The 20103-nt window shown below is 47.8% G+C and overlaps 1 protein-coding gene across 1 annotated transcript; it reads right to left on the reverse strand.

Annotated features, from left to right (window-relative positions):
* Nucleotides 1-1311: 1311 nt before the first annotated feature.
* On the reverse strand, nucleotides 1312-6356 carry BAMBI (BMP and activin membrane bound inhibitor). The gene is made up of 3 exons (XM_054639106.2): nucleotides 5975-6356; nucleotides 2561-2851; nucleotides 1312-2112 (listed from the first exon to the last, which is right to left on the reverse strand). The coding sequence occupies exons 1-3, from the start codon at nucleotides 6048-6050 to the stop codon at nucleotides 1694-1696; spliced, it is 786 nt and encodes a 261-aa protein (XP_054495081.1). The 5' UTR covers nucleotides 6051-6356; the 3' UTR covers nucleotides 1312-1693.
* Between the last annotated feature and the right edge of the window lie 13747 nt (nucleotides 6357-20103).

Raw genomic sequence — 20103 nt, forward strand, 5'->3', positions numbered from 1 at the left:
ATCCTTCTAAACTGCACTTTAATATTGCAACCATGGGCACAGTGGGACCCTGGCATTCCCAAGGCTCTCCCTGCACTTGGCCCATGTCAGTGTTTCACTGTAGAGGTAAATATGCAATTTCAGTACCTCTGCTTGCACAGCCAAGTGACCACCTTCTCTCCACCAAGAACCCTACCACATCGCTTAAGTGTGCTTTGAGGGGCAGTTTCCCTTGCTCACATTCCTTTGCATTTCAGCCTGCACATCCCAAAGCAATCTACCACAGCACAGGGATCAGAGCATTGCTGCAAGGCTGATGTAAACCCCGTGTGTGCCATCCCCTTCTCACTGCTGGCAACAGGAGCACCTCAACTTCACAGCCAGAACAGGAGGCAGAAGCATTTCCAGGACTTCTTAAAACATAGATGAATACTAGACTGGTGCCAGGTTTTGTCTTCTGAAGCAGCATTTTGGATGCTTCTTTCACCATGATGTGGCTTCAGCGTTTTAAGCAAGTATACTTTAATTATTGCAAAGTCTAACATAGCAATAAAAATAAATACAATAAATTCCTTGAATAATCCAGAGGTTTTTTGCTTTTAGCAACTAGGCATTGAATAAATGAAATGATAAAAAGTGCTGCCAACTAGCAGAAGGAGTAAGAAGCAACTAAGTGCACAAATATTGGCCAGGAAGAAAAGCCACCTAGGCAACAACATAAAGGAGGAGCCAAAGATTAAAGTACAGTGTTGTTTCTTTAGTCCCACACAAAACTAGGAGCATATGATACTTAGTTACATGCAGAAGAGCAAGGCAGATGCTTTCCACTGTGCCCAGAGGGTTATAAACAGAAAAAAACCAAACCACCAAACCTAATAGACTGTGGTTTTGGGGTTTCCCTCTCCTCCCCAAAGAAAAGTTTGGGTGTAAAAGGTACAAAAGGAAAACAGATCATAGAAACAAGAATTGTGAGACAAGGGAGAAAAACCAGATATGAAGAACTAGGAGTCGCTTTCTCACACATTTTGCACAGAGGAAGTCTTTCTTCATTAACAGAGGAAGAAAGTTATCACACAAAGCCCTGAAAGAATTCACTGAGGTTATGAACAAAATGCAACAGCCAAAACCAAGGATGTGGGTTCACTGCTACTTGAAGTATAAACCAAAGCTGCCACCTTCGTTCTCAAATCACCTAAAGTCCTTTGCAGAGTAGGAAAAAAATCTGCTTTCAGAATCTAATTGTTATGCATGGCATTACCATGTACACCTTGATTTGTTTTCTACTGTCATCCACAAGAAAACCCATTTTCCAAAACAGAAATCACAAGCAAGTTTCAGAGAAAATATATATATTTTAAAAAATCTTTACAATAAGTCAGGAAACATAGGAGCTTGCATACAGTTTATTATAATAACTCAGTTCTCAGCTCCCTACAGTTCAGATAACCCTGGTGACAGTGTTTACAACTTCTAACTTTTGCTTTCACAATTCTGAAGCAAACAATACATTTGAGTGTATTTTACTCTGTGCAAATAAGACAACTTTTGGAATCCTTCAGAAGAAATATCCAAGATTCTGTTTGCAGAGGTCCTTTGTTTCTCAAAGATGATTTATGAGAGTTTTTGTTTTAAGATAAAGTGCTCCTGTCCAGCAGAACCCAAAGGCCTTCAAGAGTCCAGAGAGTAAGTTTAGCTCAGATTAAAAAATAATTGGTCATACAAATTCCAGCTTTCCATGTCCGCTGTACATTCCCCAGTGGACTAGTGAAAGAATTTTATCATTGCTGAGGTCTGAATGTCTCATTTTATCACAGGTCATGCAGCAGTTCTCGTGACCAGTCACAGGCACCATGCATTCCAAGTCCAATTTTGCCACCTGCCCTTTTTTCGAATGATGTCCATGAAAACTGTAGTGCAAACGAGAGAGCATTTGCTGTCGCTGATCTTGCAGTCTCTTGTTTTCACTCCTGAGCATCCTCAAGGCCAGCATGATGAGGAGCACCAAGATGAGCCCACCAGCTATTGGAACAGCAATTACAGCTGCCCTGAACCATAACTCTTTCGAAGAAGTCAATTCTTGCACCTTGGTGATGAGATTCCTGCTGCTGTCGTGTTGATACCTGCTCCCTTGTCCTGCAAAGGGGAAAGATGTGAAGCTTATTTCAGGATTTATATATACACTGATTTACATATAAGCACCTCCCTTAAATCCCACACTGACAAGTTTAAGGAGCAACTGCTACACACTGCAGTATCTAGAGAAAATACCCCTGTAAAGAAAAAAATCAGTTTCTAAGTCTGCTTATAACATAGAACTTCTTACCCCAATAGCCAGTTTAACTAGGAATACCACTGCCACTGACTCTTAGACATCATGTCATGGCAAGAGAAACTTCCAATATTAATGCAGACAAACAAACCTAATTGGCTGAGATGTTCTCCTGCATCCAGCCACCTGCTTCTCCCTCTGGTGTTTCTAGTTACATTAACAACTAAATCAGTAACAGCAGATGCACAAGGTTTTGACTGTAGCTGGCCTGATGGCCAGAAGAGGGGTTTCACTGAAGCTTTATTGTCCTACCTGAAGCATCGCCCCTGGAAGGAGACAAAACATCATGTAGTCCTCTGTAATTGCACATATCTTCATGACAGCATTCCAATGTGGACATGGTGGTGGTGCCAGAGTGGTTTTGTGCTTGTTTGGCTTGGCAGATCTCAGCTGTGCTTGCAATAGAGTCCAAGCAGCCATGAGTAAGTGGGGAATGCGTATTCTGAGGATCAAGCAGTCTGGAGAAGCAGGCACTAAGCTCAGACTTGCACATATAGCCAGTTGCAACACAGTGTGCAGCATCACAGTAGCATCTGATTTCACCTAAAAAACAAGAATTGGGCAAGAAAGGTAAGAATCTGGTCCTCTAAGGACACCTCACCATATATCCTTATTAGCCACACACATCACACAAACTCGGTGCCAGTTTTGAGGTACTTCTTTAGGCTGTAGATCCACAAGAGCTGGGGTTGCTCCCTTCCCATCACTGTACAGCGTTGAAACCTTAATCCTTGTAAAGGCCTTGGGGCACTTGCTTTAATGACTAGTACTATAGTCCTTTGAATTAAAGGGAGAGCATTTCACTAAAACAGGGACTGGGGGAGGGCTTGGGGGGGGAAGGTCACAGTGGCTTTTTTTTCCAAGGTAAATAACTAACAAGGCCATTTTATAGCTACTTCCACTCACTGTCAGCAGTTGCCTTTAACCACATTTTAAGTGAAATACCAGTTCTAAAAGCAACATACACTTTCAGTCATAGAAGAAAGTCACATCTATGTTTTTAACCATTACTCCAGGAACAGCATTCTATTTTTATAGAAGTAACGTTTCTTTTGCACATAAGCACACAACAAAAATACCAGGCTTCAATATTTATGTGACAAATGAAAAAGAGAAACTCGGAACTGCTGAATTGTTTATTACCTCTCAATACTGCCCCAAAATTTAAAAGGTCTAACTAACACCTTATAAAGCTATTAGCTAGAACCATTACCATTTAAGTCTCTCTGTCAGGAAGGTTTTACTGTGTGAAACTGAGCAACTATTTCTAATTTCTACTGAAGAGAAAATTTTTAACTAGTTCTTCATGCAAAAAGACTTTTTAATATTATAGAACAAAAAAGTTCCAGTTTATAAGTATTCTGCTCACCAGAGACAATGACTCTCGACTCAAATGTGAAGTTTTTTAATGGAGTGAAACTGCAAGGCTAAAGTCTCCCTGTTGCCTCTCCCCAGTTTCACATGCAATCCAATATGCAGTAGTAAAGAGGAAACACTTAAGACTGAAAATCCTCTACCGGCTCTACGAAAAATATCAGGAAACCTCAAAAATTTCTGAAGGAAGCGATAAAAAAGTTCCTTTCATAAAATTCTTCATTTTGTGCTCTCCAAACTGCTCTGGTATGAATTAAACACGTCCTGTGCTGTAGCAAAAACTTACTCTTTCCAGGCAAGTTGCAACTCAAACATAATTCAGTGTGCCATCGAGCCAAGGTTTAAGAGGAAGCCAGATTTTGGAGACATCCTTGGAAGAATGGACTTAAAACTACTTCTGGTGTGCCTGCTGAACTTGCCACCACAGTAGCACCAAGGCTTTCAAAGCTGACTGAATAGTCAGATGTCTTCCTCCTACAGTCTGCACTCCAAAAAACCAATCTACAGGCTTTTCTGCTGCCACCCCTTCCACTTATATCTTAAAAAAAAACCCAACTGTTCTGCAAGACGTTAAAAAAAATCATCCCCAACAAGTTACCTTCCCCTCATCAGGCTACCTTAATAGTTTCCCCAAAATGCTACTGCAGGCTCCAGGCCTTGAAGTTCCCGCTGCTCTTTAATAACTCTGCTTAATAGAAGCCAAATGATGGAGTGTCTCACTGTCTCCAGTCCAATTCCCTTGGGGTTTCAGACCAACTAACCTAATTTTTCATGAATTCACACTCACTGTCATCCAGCATGTTACAGAAAAAAAGACTCATTTTCTAAGCATTCTATATGAGGTCTCCCCCCTACCCCCTGAAAAAAATAGTTTTCGTAATTTTTTGCACTGTTAAATTTAAGATGCAAACATGGCACAGTACCAGAGCTGACAGTTCTTTCATGAATCTCAGCACGATACGGGAATAAAGAGAAACAATACACATACTTTCATTTCAACTGCTTATACAATCACATTCAAAAATCTATATTTTATTGCCTTAAGACAATCTTACAAACAAAATCTGACAGGCTAGTCATCAGGTTAATTCAACTGCTTTTTAATTAAAGCCACGTTTTCAGTGAAACAAAATGGACTTTGTATTACTGTATTTCTGTCAATTCATAAAGTTTCTTCCTCTGCTATGCAAAAGGCCAGAAAGGGTATTTAGTATTTTGAAACAGTGAACAATGCCCTTCTGTTCCCTCCTCTTTCTTGTTACTGTATGTAGCTATTAAAGAAAAATGTCTGCTTTTAGTCAAGATGGCTACAGGAGAGACTGCAGGCTTCTCTTAAAGCTTTTGAAGTCAACAGCAGCCAGAAGTCTGTGATCCCCTAATTATATCATTATCAGGCACATAGTTTCAGTATCTGCGACTTCACATCACTCAGTCACTCCCTGTTCTGCCCGCTTTGATGGGGCCAGCAGGCTCCCCCCTGCACGCTGCAAGGCTGTTATTTAGGGTTAATTACAGCCTTCCTTCCAAAATAAATAAATACCGTCGCACATCACCACCACGCTAACTTATCCTTTACCCTCCTCCCCGGAGCACGACGATTACCGGCAGCCAGCGGGTCGCCTCTGCCCCCGAGGGCGCTCCCCGGGCGGCCAGACCACAGACCACAGAGCCCACAGCCCCCAGAGCCCCCAGAGAGCACAGAGCCCCCAAACAGCCCCCAGGCCCCACAGAGCCCCCAGAGCTCACAGGCCCCACAGAGCCCCCAGAGCTCACAGGCCCCACAGAGCCCCCAGAGCTCACAGAGCCCCACAGAGCCCCCAGAGAGCACAGAGCCCCACAGAGCCCCCAGAGAGCACAGAGCCCCACAGAGCCCCCAGAGAGCACAGAGCCCCACAGAGCCCCCAGAGAGCACAGAGCCCCACAGAGCCCCCAGAGAGCACAGAGCCCCACAGAGCCCCCAGAGAGCACAGAGCCCCCAAAGAGCCCCCAGAGAGCACAGAGCCCCCAAAGAGCCCCCAGAGAGCCCCCAGCTCCCCACGGGCGGGGACAGCGCCGGGCGCGGCTGTCCCGCCGGGACACGGCGGGGCCGTGACTGCCCGGCTCCGGCGGCCAGGTGGGAGGGGAGGGACACAGGGGCGGGAGGCACCGGCCCGGCGGCTCCTCCGCCAACACCGCTCGGCGCGGCGTCCCGAGACAGCGCCGGGCCCGGCGGCCCTCGGGCAGCAGCCCCCGGGCACCCCGCTCCCTCCGGCACGGCCCCGCGGACTCCAGGTGCCCCACCGCAGCTCTCACCTTTGGTGAGCAGGACGGCCATGGCGCACAGCTCCAGTTGCAGCCAGATGAAGATGTAGCTGGAATGGCGATCCATTTACCCGGCGCCGCTCGCCACAGCCCGCAGCGCAGGCACGGCCGAGCCGCCGTCGCCCGCCCCTGCCCCGCCGGAGCGCCGAAGAGCCGCTCGCCCGCGGGCAGAGCCGTGGTGCGGCCACCGCTGCTGCGGCGGGCCAGGGGGACGGCCGCGGCTCTCCGCCCTTCCCTCGCAGTTTCGCCGCGGCCGCAGGAGCAGCACCAGGAGCGGCGGCGCGCTGGCGGTGCCCGGCGGGCGCTGTCTCACTGACACGGCGGCGGCGGCGGCGCCCGCCCCGTAAATACGGCCGGCGCCGGGCGCCACTGAGCCCCGCCCCGCCTTCCCCTGCCCCGCCCCGCCTCCCCATTGGCTGCGCCTGCCGGGAGTGGGCGGGGACCCGCTCCGCTCCGCCCCCCGGCCCCGCGGCGCGGCCCGAGCACCTCCCACGGCGCCCCCGGGCGGCGGCACCGGGAGCGGGCCGGGAGCGGGCCGGGCTCTGCGTTCGGCGATGGGCTCTGAGTGCCGGGAGCCCCGGAGACCTGCCGGGAGAGCGGCCGCTGGTGGCACCGAGCGCCCTCGCTCACCGCCTTAGGTTCGGGGCTCTCCGGGGGCCGGGGAACGGGCTCCGCCGGGTCCCCGAGATAATTCCCTACGGAGGCAGCAGCGCGGGGTTTGACAAAAAACATCGTGATGTGACTGCGAGTTCGGCGGAGCCGCGATGGATGGATGGATGGATGGATGGATGGATGGATGGATGGATGGATGGATGGATGGATGGATGGATGGATGGATGGATGGATGGATGGATGGATGGATGGGCTGTCCTCAGCGGTGACCGGCAGCGCCGGAGCGGAGCGCGGCGGTGTCCGAGCCCTCCCGCCCGCGGCCGCTGTCCCGGCGCTGCCGCCAGCCCTGCCTGTCCCGCAGCGCTGCACGAAGGTGCAGAGATGTTTCCCGAGCGGGACCAGCCGCAGTCCCGCTGCAGCCGGGGCTTTTTTCCCAAGGTTATGGAAACCCTGCCCCTGGGCTTCTCGCAGCGCGGAGCCGCAGCCGCCGGCTGGAAGCGCGGTGCAGCCGGGCTGCCCATCCCGGTGTCCCGGCCCGGGGTCCACCCTGCTCGGGGGCTCCTGCACCTCGCACTCAGCCCCGCAGGGTCTCACCCGCTGCTGCCACATCCACGCAGCAAGGGCAGGCCCGTGGTACAGAGCTTTTAGCGAATGTGCCCTGCAGTAACTATTCTCCTTCCAGTATTTCTTTTCCAAGAACAGCTGTTGGGGATGGAAGCACGAGCTGGTGTTCTACCACTGAGCTCCGATACAGCTCCTGTGGGCTCTGTTTAGCTTGGACAGTTTTCCTTCACGTGTTGGTCCTGAAAAAAATGTGCCCCTTAGTTAAAATTTCTTTGCTAACTTAGTTTTCTTCTTTCTTTGTTCATTACGTTTTATAAGCCTTGATTTCTACAGCACAGACTGTTTTCCATTTATGGGCAAAATGCTTTACATATTTGGGTCCACTAGTAGTATTAAAACTGTTGGATAATGTGTAGATAATAATGAAAAAATTACTTGAGAATTTTCATTTGAAATTTTTTGTGAGTCTTTAAAGACATTTTCAATAGGGGACATAATACCTCATGTCGGAGACATTCCTCCCTGAAAGAGAAAGGAGGAAATATGAAATCTGAGATCGAGATAACTCCAGTTTACTTTGGCAGAGAGGAACAGACTGGATCTCTGGCTAATTACTGCTGATGCCATCACACGTTATAATGGTTTTACTGTGAGTCTTGTGATTTGCATATGTATAAGATAGATACACGTGTGCTGCACAGTCTTTACACCTATGTTAGACATATTTGCACTCCACCACAAAGTAATTTGCTAATTCTTGTTTCTGTTTAGAAATTACAAAACGAGCAAGAACAGCCAAGTCGTATCTCCCAGTCTGGCACCAGCTATCAGACACTCATTTGCAAACATACAAAATATCATTTATTATAACCTAGAATCATTACGGCAACATGTGCAGTTCTGCTTCTCCTGCTCCTATCAACGGTGACAAGCGCATTTAACAGATCTCATTTGTTACATGCAGTACCGACAGACTGGAAATGGCTTTTATTCATGGAGCCACATTACAGCTCTAAGTAACATGAGAGACTCCCTGAGTATTATAAACATCCTGGCCAAGGGAGCACAGACAGACTAACCAGAGGGCAATGTGCTTGAGATCAGTTTTGAGCAACAAATTTCATTGACAGCTGTCAAGTTTGAATTGTGAAGTACAATTTACTGTAAAAAATTTTCTAATTCTGTATGCTACAAGCGCGCATGAAGTACCAAAAGTGAGGGAGGGACAGCAGGGATCACTACCCAGCCTTAGTTCCCCCCAAAGCAGCTAAAGAGCCTTTTGTAAACCTGTGGATCGAGTCAGAGTGTCAGTGTTTTACCAATTTACTGTGTCTCTTCACTCTCTGGTACGCTGCTCAGAGAGACATGCAAGGTTTGTGTGGGGTCCTCTGACAGACTATAACATAAACAAGATAATTCAGCTTCTGCAGTGCTAATTTGCTTTTGTTTTAGAGACAAGAGCTAACAGGGCCAGATTGGCCTGTGAAAAAGGGACAGGAGACAGACCCAGCACAAAGCAATAATAACAACATGTTCTGCAACCAGAAGGAATGTGGGATAATGACTACAAGGAACCATCAAGGAAAGCTCAGGAGCCTGAGGCCGCATTACGTGTCTCCAGCAGCCATGGGAGAGCAGCCTGAAGCCTCCACTTGAACGGACTGCAGAGCCTGTAGTCAGAGCCTGCAGAGCACAGGGCTGCTCCCTCCCACCAGATACCGTGAAGGCCTTTGAAGCCTACATGAACAGAAGGAGCTGGTTGCAAAATCAGCCTCTGGGCACCTCAGGGAAAGGGACTGCTTTGGGCAGCATCTCACAGGAGCACGTTCTCTGCATCAGCTCAAAGCTCTGTCACAGATGCAGAATTTTGTCTTTAAGAAGAAATTGCAGCTAAAATAAGAGATCCATCCAATCAGTCTTTGCAGGCCACATGAATGCTGGTTTGATTCTTTCACAAGCCAATGTTTGCAGAGCCAAGTTTCTGGTAGGAGGACTTTAGAACTGACAAGTCCTTCTAAAAGGCCAATTCCTGGTCTATTCCACACCAGGATTTCTCCTATCAGGCAAGTAATAGCTCAGGACAGTACCTGCTCTCCTCTACAATCCCATTCCAGAACAGGCTCACTATTTCCCTCCAGCAGCATGTGAGCACTGCAGCCATGCAAGACTCTCCTTCCAAATGTCAGGGTGCAGTCCCTCCAGTGAAATGCCAAACCACATCCATCACCTTCTCCAGAATCTCCATGTGCCTGAGAGTCCCAGCACAAGCATGAGAGGACGGCTGCCATGAGAGGTTTGGGCCTTTCCTGCGTCAAGGAGGAAAATAAAACAAGCCAAGACAGAGATCAGCCTGGCAGCCTTTTCTAAGTACAGAACTCTGAACAAGAGAAAAGCTCTTCTCTGGCTATGGGAACCCAGCTTTAGAAAATTCAACTTCCTCCCATTGTTTTGCTTCTTTCATATTTTCTTTTTCACATGAATTGGCATTAATGCCTGTCCCTGCTGCTACTGCCTACTGTTTATGTGCCACCACAGCAGCTTGTCTGCAAAACAAAGTTACAGCTTCAGCCTGCAGGTGCCCCTGATTTAAGAAATTCACCCCAGAAAAACAGTTTGGAATCAAAGATATTTCTTTCATCTGACAGCTTTGAACATTATCATGAATTCCTCACCCCTCTATAAACTTTCATGGCATGCTGGCAACTCATGACCATTTCCCCCAAATGATTGGACGTAACCCTTCTGTCCATTTCTAGCAAATAACCCCGTGTTTTCACAGTATTATTGTTTGTTTGTTATATACTTGTTTGAACCTTTCAACAATGAATGCACCCCCCTCGCAAAAAAAACAAAAAACAAAAAAAATTAGGCAAAAATAAAAATTTGTTAGAGGTGCAATTCGTAAATTCTTTCTACAATCACCTCTCTAGTCAAGGCATGGCTGCAGCCCTGTCCTGGGGAGACCCACATTCCTCAGGGAGATGAGGATTTGCATACTGCTGGATCTGTATGCCCACACCAGCATTTGTCAGTACTGCCACATCAGATGCTCGCTGCACCAACAAGGAAAGGTTAGTACTGCTGCTTTGGAGTAATTTCAAATTGGTGTCAGAAGCAACATTTGCACACCATATCCATTCCTTTTTGCACCTTGCAATTATGATTCAGCTGGGAATTTCTCATTTGGAAATGATGTGAAGTTAAAAGCATTGGGACTGTTTAAAGCATCTTTGGAGCAACATTAATCAGAGTAGTTTGGGGTTTTTTTGTAAACTGCTTAACACTAGCCAACAAACAACCATTGTTTTTTGAGTTGCTTTGCTAGCATTTGGGATATGATACACAAAAGCTAATTCTACTGAATTACATTTATTTATGCTGATTATTGCCTTCAAAAAAATAATTAAGGCTTAAGCTAGCTTAACTTGGCATAAAGGCCAGGGGGCAGTGAACATAATGTGACTGTGCAATTCTTTTGGCTTCCCACTTCAGGGTCTGGCCATGGATTTCCTGAAGCAAGTAGCCATTTCAGGATCTAAGGCTATGCAGATCCCAAAGGCTGGCTCCTCCAGCCGCTCCCCAGTGACAAACAGGCTGCTGAGCAGGTTCCCTCAAGGATAATAACTCCCAAGGAGCTTTATCCCTGTAACTGGGGCAGTTCAAGGAGGTGGATAGAACCTGCACATTAGTCCCAACTCATTTCCAGCAGCAATTAGTGTCTCCCAGCGAAACCCAGTTACCTCCAAACTGGAGGAGGGGAGCTGCGTTCCAGAGATGAACAGTGATACACGTTCACCTAAAATAAGTCAGAAACCAGACCAGTGTCTGTGTCGCAGGATCCACCCCTCCATGCACGTGATATATTATCCAGATGGCACCAATCTGCATCCCCCTCAGACACAGGACATGATAAAGACACACTACTTAATAGGCCCAGAAAATGAAGCATTTCCTGCCACGCTCATCACTTTACTTTTTTTTTTTTTTTTCATTTAAAAGTAATCCTCCCTCCCCCAAGCGAGCTGCACTCCTACTCCTCCCAATCAATAGGGCGATTTGCATTTATCCTCCTGGAGGCATGGCTCCTAGAATCGGGGCCAGAGCGATCCAATCGATAGGAGAAAGCTGGAGCAAGACTGGAAAAGAAGCAGCAGAGAGATTTCCCCCAGGGAGAAATGCAAAACACTGGAGAGAGGCAACAATTATTGTAATTGAAGGTAATGAGGCCGAGGCGCCAGCTCCAGCCCTGCTTAACATCATTCAATACAAAGTGAGACGCACATGAAGGAGACGGCCCAGCCCGGCCGGCCCCGGGCGGCCCAGCCCGGCCCCGCTCCAGCCCGGCCGGCTCCCGCTGCTCCCGGGACAGGCCTGTCTCCTGTGCTGCTGCATTTGGGGCAGTCGCTCCGGACATGCCTGCTGCCAGGGTCCCAGGGCCCCCTTTCCCTTGCCCCAGGAGACTCCCGTGCCTGTGGAGTTCTCGGTGTGTTCATTGTCGCTGGGCGGTGAAAGTCACGCCCTGAGCCCCTAATCCTGCGGCCAGGGCCAAACGCCGTCCTGTCCCGAGGCAGGACAGGCTCAGCCCCAGCCCCTTAACCTTCGATCTATCAACTATTTTACAACAGTTTCTAACCTATTTTTAACAAGCCCTTCCCTGCAGACTCCCCCTCTGCCACTGCAGCCTCCTCCCTGCAGCTCCCCGGTGTGGGGTGCGACTCCCGGGAGCAGAGAGGGGATGCTGCAGAGTGTCTCCACCTGCCCTGCGGCTCTGCCGGGGCACGGTGCGGGTGGTTCGGTGTCTCTGTCCCTGTGCCCGGCCGGCACGGCCGCTATCTCGGAGCACAGCTCACACCGGCTCTAGGCGAGAGGTCTGCACTGGACGCGCTCGGCTGCGCCTTCGCCTTGGATTCCTCGGGCACAGAGCCTCGGCACAGAGCCGGGGGGTCAGGGAGCCACCCGCACCGGGGCAGGTTTATTGAACCCTCCTGGAGATGGAGGCAGCCGGGGCAGGCGCGGGCTGAGAGCCGCAGAGGCGGCCGGAGCCCGGCGGGGCGGGCGGCGCTCCCGGCTCAGCGCGGGCACCTCTTGCCCTCTGCCGGCAGAGCCGGCCCTAGCAGGGACAGCCGGGGCCTCCCCGCAGCGAGGAACCTCCTCTCTGCCAGGGCAGGGAGAAAGAGCGCCGGGTGGAGGTACGCGAGCATGCGGCTGCCTACAGGAGCAGGAGCAGTGCGGGTACACTGGGGCTCACATCGGCATCTACCCCCAGGGACATCCTGCACACAGGAGTTAACATCCAGTATTCAGCCATCACCTTCTGAAAGATCCACGTAAAGGTGTTACATGTCAGGATTTATAAACGGTACCTAAAAAGTCAAGCATCACCTATCAGATCGGAGTTATCAGGTGTCTAGAGATAAGGAATTGCAAATATTAGGAATTTGCTTTAGATCCCAAGCGTGATAAACCATTAGTTACGTCCTGTCATAGCATAATGTGTGTGGGGGAGAGGAGAGCTGACACTGGACATGGCCAAAAAACCCTAGAAATTGAGCATCACTGTAGCAGGACAGAATATACAGTTCAAGTAACATTTCTTACAGAAAGCTATAGTTTGGATATAGGGCATGGACAGAAACAGTCATATTTGCCAGTGAAACCATAGCCTCTTTTGAATAAGAGCTTATTGCCTAAGCAAGAGTCTCAGGCTTATGTTTGCACACGCAAGACACACTGTCCATGAGTCTAAACACAAACACCAGCTCCTTGGAGAACTTACCCTAACCCTTGGAAGACTTTCACCCAGCAGTCAAACCCTGGTGCTCGGCAGGGCCATGTGAGACTGTTCTACACTCTTGCAAATCTATTGTCAGCAGCCCCTTCGCAACAGCAGCTCTAAAAGCTTTTGATGCAGATAAAGAAACTCTCCAGAGATACATTACTTTGTATTAGTCAATATTTATTGCTCCAGCTCTGTTTTCTGAGTCGCATATTTCAGAGCCAAGTGCCAGAGCCAAGGCAGTCAATTCAAGTCAGGAAAGTCTATACACATTGTAACAGACTGGAGTCTCAGCTATTTAAATAGGCAGTACTCTGCCAGATTACACCAAGCTCCAGGTCTGACAGACATTTGTAAATACAGTAGAAAAAAATGAAGGCAGAGCTAGATCTCAGAGCAAGGACCAGCCGTTTCAAGAAGATGGATATGTATCTTAATTGTATTTAATAAGATTTTAATAGTTCAGCCCCACAAAGCTGCTGTTTGAAAAAGAAGGCAGCAGGACATCTAAGCATAGATGTGCAATTAAAACAAAACCTTAATTCTCACTTTATCATGAAAAGGAGAAGGAAAAAAAAGTATTTGTGAGAGGGGACATGAAGAGTGAAGTCAGTAAAGGCTGTGAACACACTTAAATTCTAGCAGCATGTGTGCTCCAAAGGGAGAGAGTGGACAATTCCCTGCCCTGGCACTAGGGCAGGATCAGTAAGCACATCACAGACAGCTTGTGATTCTGATAACTCTGAGTCAGAATAATTGTAAAAAGGACAAATAACAGGGCAGGGGGAGCTGCAGTGAGCTTTGGCAAATATGTAAGAAGCTGAAGGCATTCAATATCCAGGATGCCAGGCAGGGCAGCATCTGAAGACCCAAGCCCACCACCTCTGGTTGGTTTAACCAGGGAGGGTGAAGGTTGTGATACCCTCAGATTTCTGGTGGCCCTCCTTGAGGGACTCCCACCCCTGTGACAGGGACTGCAGATGGGATCACCCAGCCCTATCACCTGCAGCCTGGCACAGAAGCACCCAAGGAACAGGTTTGAGCACCCTCTGACTGAGAGGATAATCTCAGGCAGAGGAGGAGGATCTGCAGCTTGCTGCCAGGAACACCTCGAGAAGCCACAAGGGTTCATCTGTAGGAGCACTGTGAGATCAAAGGCAGATCAGGCAGAGGAAAGGATGGGTGGAGAGAGCAGTGTTGGCAGAAAGCAATACTAAGTGCAGCAGAAATTCAGATTCCTCACAGTCCAGACCTCAGAGGCAGCAAGGAAGCAAGAGGGCTGAGTTCAGAGAGCTGAGAGTCCAGGAACGGGGGAGAAGTGTGGCCCCTATATTTTCATAGCCATGAGTGCAAGAAATTAAAGTTACACCGGACTAAAACAAAATTAAGAAGCCTCAGAGAGAGAAAGCCCTGATTAGTCTCAAAGCACTTTTATAACAAAGAGTATTATATAGCAGAGTAGGATATTAAACCAAGGTCTTCTCCACAGGTTGCAAGGCAGTAGTGAAACATGGGAGTTGAACACACTGGAGGTGGGGAGCACGAGAGCGCTGCCCAGAGCCCCAGAGCTGCTGGGCAGCCCCCCAAGCCTTGCCCCCAGCCCCCAGATTCACATCTCTGCACTGCAGAACTGAACTGGTTCTGCCTCCACCAGGCTGCCATCCTCTTCCTCTGCCATACCTCCAACGTGCTGCTCTTCTACTTTGGTGTGTTCAATAAATTCCATTGCATGTTTATGGACAAATATTTTTCCTTCACTTTGACAGAAAGTTTAAAAAGGAGGTAGTGGGTTTTGTCATCTGAGACCCAAAGGGAGCTTCAGAGATGGGGTTCCAATGTACCAAAAGTAAAGAAGAGACTAAATTATGGCCCTCAGCAAATCACCAGTCTGCCATAGACTGTGAACAGGCTGGCCAACTGCTCTGTCTTCTTTGCTGCCTTTGATGCTCATGGCAGCACCATGCTGCCTGTGGCTGCTGCAGCCCTGTCTGGCACACCCCCCTCTCCCAGCAGCCCATCTATGACCACCTTCTCTTCTAATCAATTCAATAATAACCTTGTTTTCACTTTCATCTTAACTATCGAGTCCTAATGAAACAAAATTCTATCAATCTCTCTAAAGACACATTCAGACTGATATTAAGTGTGTCTCTTTAGGTCCCCATGGAGAGCCTGGCAGGAAGGTTGATAAAGCACAGAATGTTCTTTTCCCTCCTAAGGGCAGATTTTAAACCCATCTTGTTTTAACCATAGGAGTAGCATAAGGGCTGATATTAGGAGCCCCATTAAGAGAAACTGCTGCTGAGCACTTAGCAACTGAATGGCCATTAGCATGATAGAAATCAGACACAACGATCTGCATTAATTAGTATCCCTGTTGTTAACACTAGATACATGCATTTCTAAATAAATACATGTAATATTCATCTGAATTGCATTCCCATGAGTAAAGCTGGACTCAAGCTCTCTGCCAAAGGAAGGAGGACCCTGTGGGTTGCTGTTTTCAGAGCAGGGCTGGCAGAGGGAGACACAGGCAGTAACTCTGCCCCCGTGCTGTGTCCAGCCAGGACCATTTCATTTAACCAAACCTCTTTGCCTTTCCCGAAACCCTCAGGTTAAAACAGCATTGGCTAATTCATGACACAAATGCCAACTGAAACACATCTATTTCCAGTAGCAGGAGGTAACACTTGATTCAGCTCTGAGGAGGCTGTGCAGGGTTTCTCTGCCTGTCCAAATGGCAAGGAGCTGAGAATAACTCAGAGAATAACCCACCAGCTTTGTTGGGCTGCTGGGCACCCAGGTACATCCCTGCTCTTCACCTCTGGTCAGAACCAAAGCTGCTCAAGATCACCCCTACTGACATGCTCTTCAAGCCTCTCCCCAAAAACCTGAACTTCCCTTCACCCCTCTTGCTCACACTTTTTTTCACTGTGTTTACACATGAAGCTAGAAAGTAGCAACAGCAAGAAGAACTAAGCTGTTGAAAAAAGTGAAGAGAAAACTGGCCAAAATGGAGAGGAGTCTGAAAAGCTAGCAGGGAAGAAGGATGAGGAATGAGCCACCCAAGTGAAAAGCAGTGAGCAGATCTGAGCACAAACCCCACAGTGAGAAAAGCTGGTCCTGGCACTCTGCTGAGGGAACTAGGGGTGATGTGCCAGGAAAAAGAGATGTGGTAATGAAGGCTAAGGACAGAGTGACTGACAGGCACTGGCACTGCCAAACACCAGTGTGTGAAAAACTGTCCTCACCATCCCCTCTACTGATTTGCAACTAGACAAACCTAGGAGCCCAGCTGGCTCTGGGGAGGTGCTTGGAAGAACTGGGGACAAGGAGAAGGTACAGGGAGAGCACAAAGATGAGGTGCACCTGAAATGCGAGGAGCAGATATTTGGCAGGAGGACAGAAGCATTCAGGGACACTGTGTAGGACAGTGCTGTCAGGATCCCTCTCTCAGCTGAGAGGGCCCCTCTACATCCATCCTGGCAAATCTGCAGCAGTGCTCATACTTTCATTCCCTAAATCTAGTACCATGCTCCAGAAACAGATCATTATTTCCAGCATGCCAAGCTCAGAGTTTTTCACTGTGCCCAGAAAACAAGCCTCCCCATGGCCTACTCCATCCCTGACAGTCCTGCAGGAACACTTGGGTGAGGAATATCTCACTGTGGCTGACTGAGTTTTTCCTTTCTGATTTCAGTGACATAATTAGGAAAGCACAAATGATGAGGCTTTTGAGAAGGCATGCTCCCTCCCTCTTTGCTGGCACATCTGTAGCAGTCCTTCTCACTACATTTGTGTCATAGATTTACTTCGTTTTTGTTGAAAGAAGGGGTTGTCAGAAATCTGAAAATGGAAACTGAGCCAGGGTCCTACCTTAATCCTTAAAACTACACAGCTGCCTCAGAGTCCCTCACACAGATTGCTTAAAAATGTGGTGGTATGCAATGACTTACCATCACCAACCAGCAGGGAATGGCAGATAGTGTGTCAGGAGATACCTTCAGCTTATAAAGCATGTTTCTTCTAGAACGTCCCTAAAGCCCAGTATTAAAATCAGTCAGCAAAAATGATTAATTCTCATTAAATTTTATTAAAAGACCTGAATTTTCTCAACTATGGTTCAGGTGATGATCCTAAATAAAAATGCACATGCCAATTCTGAAGCAAGAGAAATAAATGTTGATTGATTTTTTATAAATTGGAAACACGTAATTCTGTCACCAGCCCCCATGGCTCTTATCACAATATCAAACTTCACTGGACCATTACCAAAAACAATCCTACAGCTGATTCAGAAAGCACAATAACTCATTCACGAGCTTCTTATTTCCTCCAGACTCAGTGATTTAGAGTGGGATCCTTCAGGGGAATTCAGTAGTGCTAAGTTCCCATTTGCCACAGAAACACTCATCCATTACCAGAGGGTGATGGGCACAAACCAGGGCTGAATGTGCTGGACATGGAAAGCAGAGCAAGGTGTCAGCAAGAGCCATGCAGCACCTACAGCCAGAATGAGCTGGTGAATTTGCACACCCTGCAGTAACACCCATTCAAGTATCCCCACTGGAAAACATCCCATTTACTCCAGCAGATGGTTTTCCCTCAGCAGAGGCAGTGTCCTGAGGACAGTGCTCCACTGCAGGGGTCTGGCTGACCTCCATACAAGTCCTCCTCTGGCTTTCCCTTGAACAGTGCCCCTACAGAAAACCTTTAGGAAACACCAGGCATATCCCTGCAGAAAACATCAGAGACTATCCTGTTTGACCCTTTAAGAATAGATGAAAGGAACAGGAATGAACCACATTTCTCAATCGTTCTGCAGAAATAATTCAATTATTCAAAGTGCTGCCCTACCCCATGCTAGACTCTTGCTCCAGTACATAAAATAATTGTGAGACTTGTTCAGCATCCAAAGTTGCAGTCATCAAGTTCTACAGATGTTGAAAGTTCATCTACAGTCATCCAGAAATGACAAGGAAAGAGCTGCAGGCCACTATAAAGTATCATGGCATCCATAATCACTTCAGGACCAAAGAAAAATAAAAATAACAGTTGACTAAAAGAAATCCCCAACATAGTGCAGTCAGAGCTGCTTATTCCTTGTCCTACCTGCCAAGGACACAGAAAAACTTAGGCTTCTTGCAACAACCCTCTATATATTTGAATATTGCATGTTCCCCTCTTTCATAGGCTGCCCCAGGCTAAGCTACCCCTGGCGTTTTTCCAGCCCCCTCTGTCACATCATGTTTTGGAGATCATTGTCCTTGTTCTCATTCAGATTCTTTCCAAAGTGCAGTCTACAAATTCAGACTCCACCCTACACCTCAGCCCCCCTTGCCTGATTCTGCAGACAGGAACCAAGCATACATCTCTGGATTTGCTGCTCTCCTGCAACAGCAACACACTGAGACATATCCTGAACTGATCTCCAAAAGGAAGAAGTTAATCTCCCTGTTGCAAATTTTAAGGCTACTCCAGAGGATATTCTTGAGGAGTTGTCCAGCTAAGGCAGTCCAAATTTCAATTTAGGAGGTAACTGCTGGCTGGGAAGGGAGTTTGGGAAAGCTGGCATCAGGCAAGGTGTGTCTGACAGACACACAGCCAGTACCACATCCAGCTTGTGAGACACAGATGGGCTCTCAGACACCTTCCAAAGCTCTGCTCCCCAGCTGTGCTCCTGTGGTGGGCTCTCCTCTGTGCACAGTTGTTCTTTTCACCAAGGAGTTTCATCCCATGTTTTTTCAGAAAAAATACTTTTCTCTTACTGTACACCCCTACCTTGTGAAAGAAAAGACCACATTGTAGCCAGTATCACCTCTTACTGCTTTTGCTTTCCTTGGTTCATGCTGGAACAACTTCTTTTGGCATTCTTGGGACTCATATTTTAATTATTATTTAAAGGAATTGCCAGTTCTGCTTCATTCCTTTTTCCTTCAGGCTTCCTCCCTGAAATTATCTACTAATTCTGATTTTACTCCAGACTTTTGTCTATAGTCTGCTCTTCTATCACTTTGTATTCCTGAACAGCAAATACATTACCTTTTAACTTCATAGTCAACCTGTTTTGTTTTACTGGTTAGTCTCAAACCTAGAATTTACCTTTCTAAATTACTTTATATATATATAAAGAAAGTGAAAAAAATAATTTTCCATCTCATTCATACAGGTAGAAATAGGCACATATATTTATGAAACACATTATGGCAACAAGTGCTGGAATTTCTCGCCAGTCTGCATCCCACTCATCCTTTCCCAGCAGCTGTGCAGATGACTGCAGCCCTCCGTGACCGCCTGCCACGCTCTGTGCTTTGGGTGACACTGAAAGGCCGCCTGGTCCACCTCATTTTCCTGCTACAGAAGCCTGCAGGAGCATGTGTAGCCACAGTGCTCCTTCTTTCCCTGCCATCCTCCCTGCCAGAGCCAGTGTCTCCTGTGAAAGCCTTCACGTCCTCCTGGGTGAGCAGCCGCAGATCACGCAGCCATTGAGGTGTGGGGTGTTTCCTTCTGCACTGATGCCACTGAAGGTGTTTTGTTCTTCATTGAGCCATTGAGGTGTGGGGTGTTTCCTTCTGCACTGATGCCACTGAAGGTGTTTTGCTCTTCATTGAGCCATTGAGGTGTGGGGTGTTTCCTTCTGCACTGATGCCACTGAAGGTGTTTTCTTCTTCATTGAGCCATTGAGGTGTGGTGTTTCCTTCTGCACTGATGGTGCTCAGTCCCCACTTTGTGTTTGGGCAAGGATCTGGGCAATCTTTCCTGCTAAGGTTCTGACTTCCCTTTGCAGCATTCCCTCTGTCATTGGCAATGCTGCTGCAAACCCTCAGCTTCCCAGCTTTTGCATTTTCAGCATGCACTCTATCTGGGCCTGTGGAATGATGATCCTTTCTCTACCTGACTTTTCCCCACGCAGCTCTTGCAGTCTGCTTCCCCAGAAGTTTCCCCATGACTATTCTCCACACTGGGCCATGCTGGTCTCTGCAATAAATCCGTGGTTCTCTGGGCTAATATAAACCCAGATCTGGCTTGCTCAGGACTAAAGCCCACACGGAATTGCATAGACAGGGGATAAAAGACAAGAAGCGCTCTTTGCTCTCTCTTTTGGAGATGAGTATCCAGTTTATTAGCTTGGGACAGGACGCTGCTGCTGGGGGCAGCAACCACCCAG

Source organism: Agelaius phoeniceus, chromosome 1, assembly GCF_051311805.1.
Source record: "Agelaius phoeniceus isolate bAgePho1 chromosome 1, bAgePho1.hap1, whole genome shotgun sequence".
Lineage (NCBI taxonomy): Eukaryota > Metazoa > Chordata > Aves > Passeriformes > Icteridae > Agelaius > Agelaius phoeniceus.